The 1,622-nt window shown below is 39.6% G+C and overlaps 1 protein-coding gene across 1 annotated transcript in view; it reads left to right on the top strand.

Annotated features, from left to right (window-relative positions):
• Positions 1-1,622, top strand: part of LOC118749766 — a 44,839-nt gene that overhangs the window by 8,316 nt on the left and 34,901 nt on the right. The window contains exon 5 of the mRNA XM_036484545.1: positions 1,410-1,587. Within this exon, the coding sequence (XP_036340438.1) occupies positions 1,410-1,587 (178 nt within the window). The remainder of the gene's footprint in view (positions 1-1,409; positions 1,588-1,622) is intronic.

Below are 1,622 nucleotides of genomic sequence, written 5' to 3'. Positions count from 1 at the left end.
AGTCACTGTTCTTGCAGGGATGTACATCCATACATAAATATATTTAAAGAAATTGAAATTTTCACATCAATTTACGCTATCTTCAAACCTATGGTTTCAATTGTACGCATATCGTCAGGGTTTTCCCACAACTTGGTTTTGCTGCAGTGAAGCGGCAGAGCAAGTGACGAGAAAAAATATATGCGGACACTTATATATGTATCTATGCACATAAGTATCTATGCACATATGTATCTATACGTATATACACAAGAGTGATAGAATACAAGATTGCGCCAATCGAGCTGAGAGTAACGTTAAAATATACCAGAATGAGAGAGCAAGACGAACTCAACAAGAAAAAGAAGAAGCATCGAACAAAAGGCAGTATTGCCCAGTTTTCAATCTGAAAAAGCACCAAATTTGTATTGGTGTATTTTATGGACTTTATATGAATACATAATTTTGTTGTAAGGATGCCGATTCAAATTAATAAAAATCAATGTTTCTTGCACAACGGTCGATTTCTTCTGGCATGATTGAAGGTGCTGCACATATTTCGTTGTTGCTTATGATTGTCACTGTGCCATGATTTTGTTTAAATTTTTCGTAAAATTGCTTAGAACACTTACGATTGCTATAAATTTTGCTTCCATTTTTGTAAGATTTTCTAATTTTAAGTCTTCAAACTAAAAACAAAAGCACCAAAAACGCACCAAGCACAAAACTCAAAAATTTTCGCGTTTTGAATACCCACTAAATTTGGTGCGAAAAGCACCAAGTTGGCAACAATGAATGTAAACAAAAGTATATTATGACGTCAGCGATTGGGTGGATGCTGTCAAATCGACGAAGAGAGGGTTAGCGGTCCGCGAATGGCGCGACCTTTATTTTCTGGATCGTGGTATATACATACGTATTCTCTCTGTGAATCGTGTTTGTTAAAGCTCGCAAATTAATAATCAAAATTATTGTACAGTGCCCGTGGAATTATACCAAAGGTGCAAAAAAGTGCGCGAATACACCACCGCTTGTGACTTGGTGCCTAGCGAAGGTTCTCCACCGAAAGTGGAGATTTTTTATCGTGTCTTATTTGTGAAAATCCAAACAAAATCTCTGGCTATTACTATATAAGCAAAGAGAGAGAGTGAGTGAAAAGTGCTCGAAACTTTTGTTGTACCCTCAAACAGAGGGGCAAATAAAGAAGTGTCAACCGCACGTGTATACAAAGTTGTCAAAACGCAGAAAAAAGTACTGCCAAGTGAAAAAGCGAGGTTTCACACCCCCCGCATGGACACTAGCTCACTACGGTATGGTGGAGTGCATGGTGAAACCCAGTTTAAAGTGGTCGAGGAACATACGAGCACTAGCAAACAAAATATGAGTGAAAGTATGAATTCCCCAGGTAAGTCTGCATACCCTTTTCGTAGGTGTCCAAAAATACCGCGATCACCTGATCGCACCCATTCACCAGCATTCCAAGCGGAGCAGCAATCTACTGGCAATGCCGCTGCCACCCAACTGCATAGTGAGCTAAATGACAACGTTGTCGATCCGTCAGCAGTTGGGAGTGGGATGGGGAGTGAAGCTTGCTCTCAATCAAATCAAGTGAGTGAGCGACCTGTTGCGATAAGAGATATGGA

Source organism: Rhagoletis pomonella, unplaced genomic scaffold (genome assembly GCF_013731165.1).
Source record: "Rhagoletis pomonella isolate Grant_MI unplaced genomic scaffold, Rhpom_1.0 Rhpom_scaffold_00046, whole genome shotgun sequence".
Classification (NCBI taxonomy): domain Eukaryota; kingdom Metazoa; phylum Arthropoda; class Insecta; order Diptera; family Tephritidae; genus Rhagoletis; species Rhagoletis pomonella.
The sequence above is the reverse complement of the archived record's forward strand: the minus strand, read 5'-3'. Positions and strand labels throughout refer to the sequence as shown.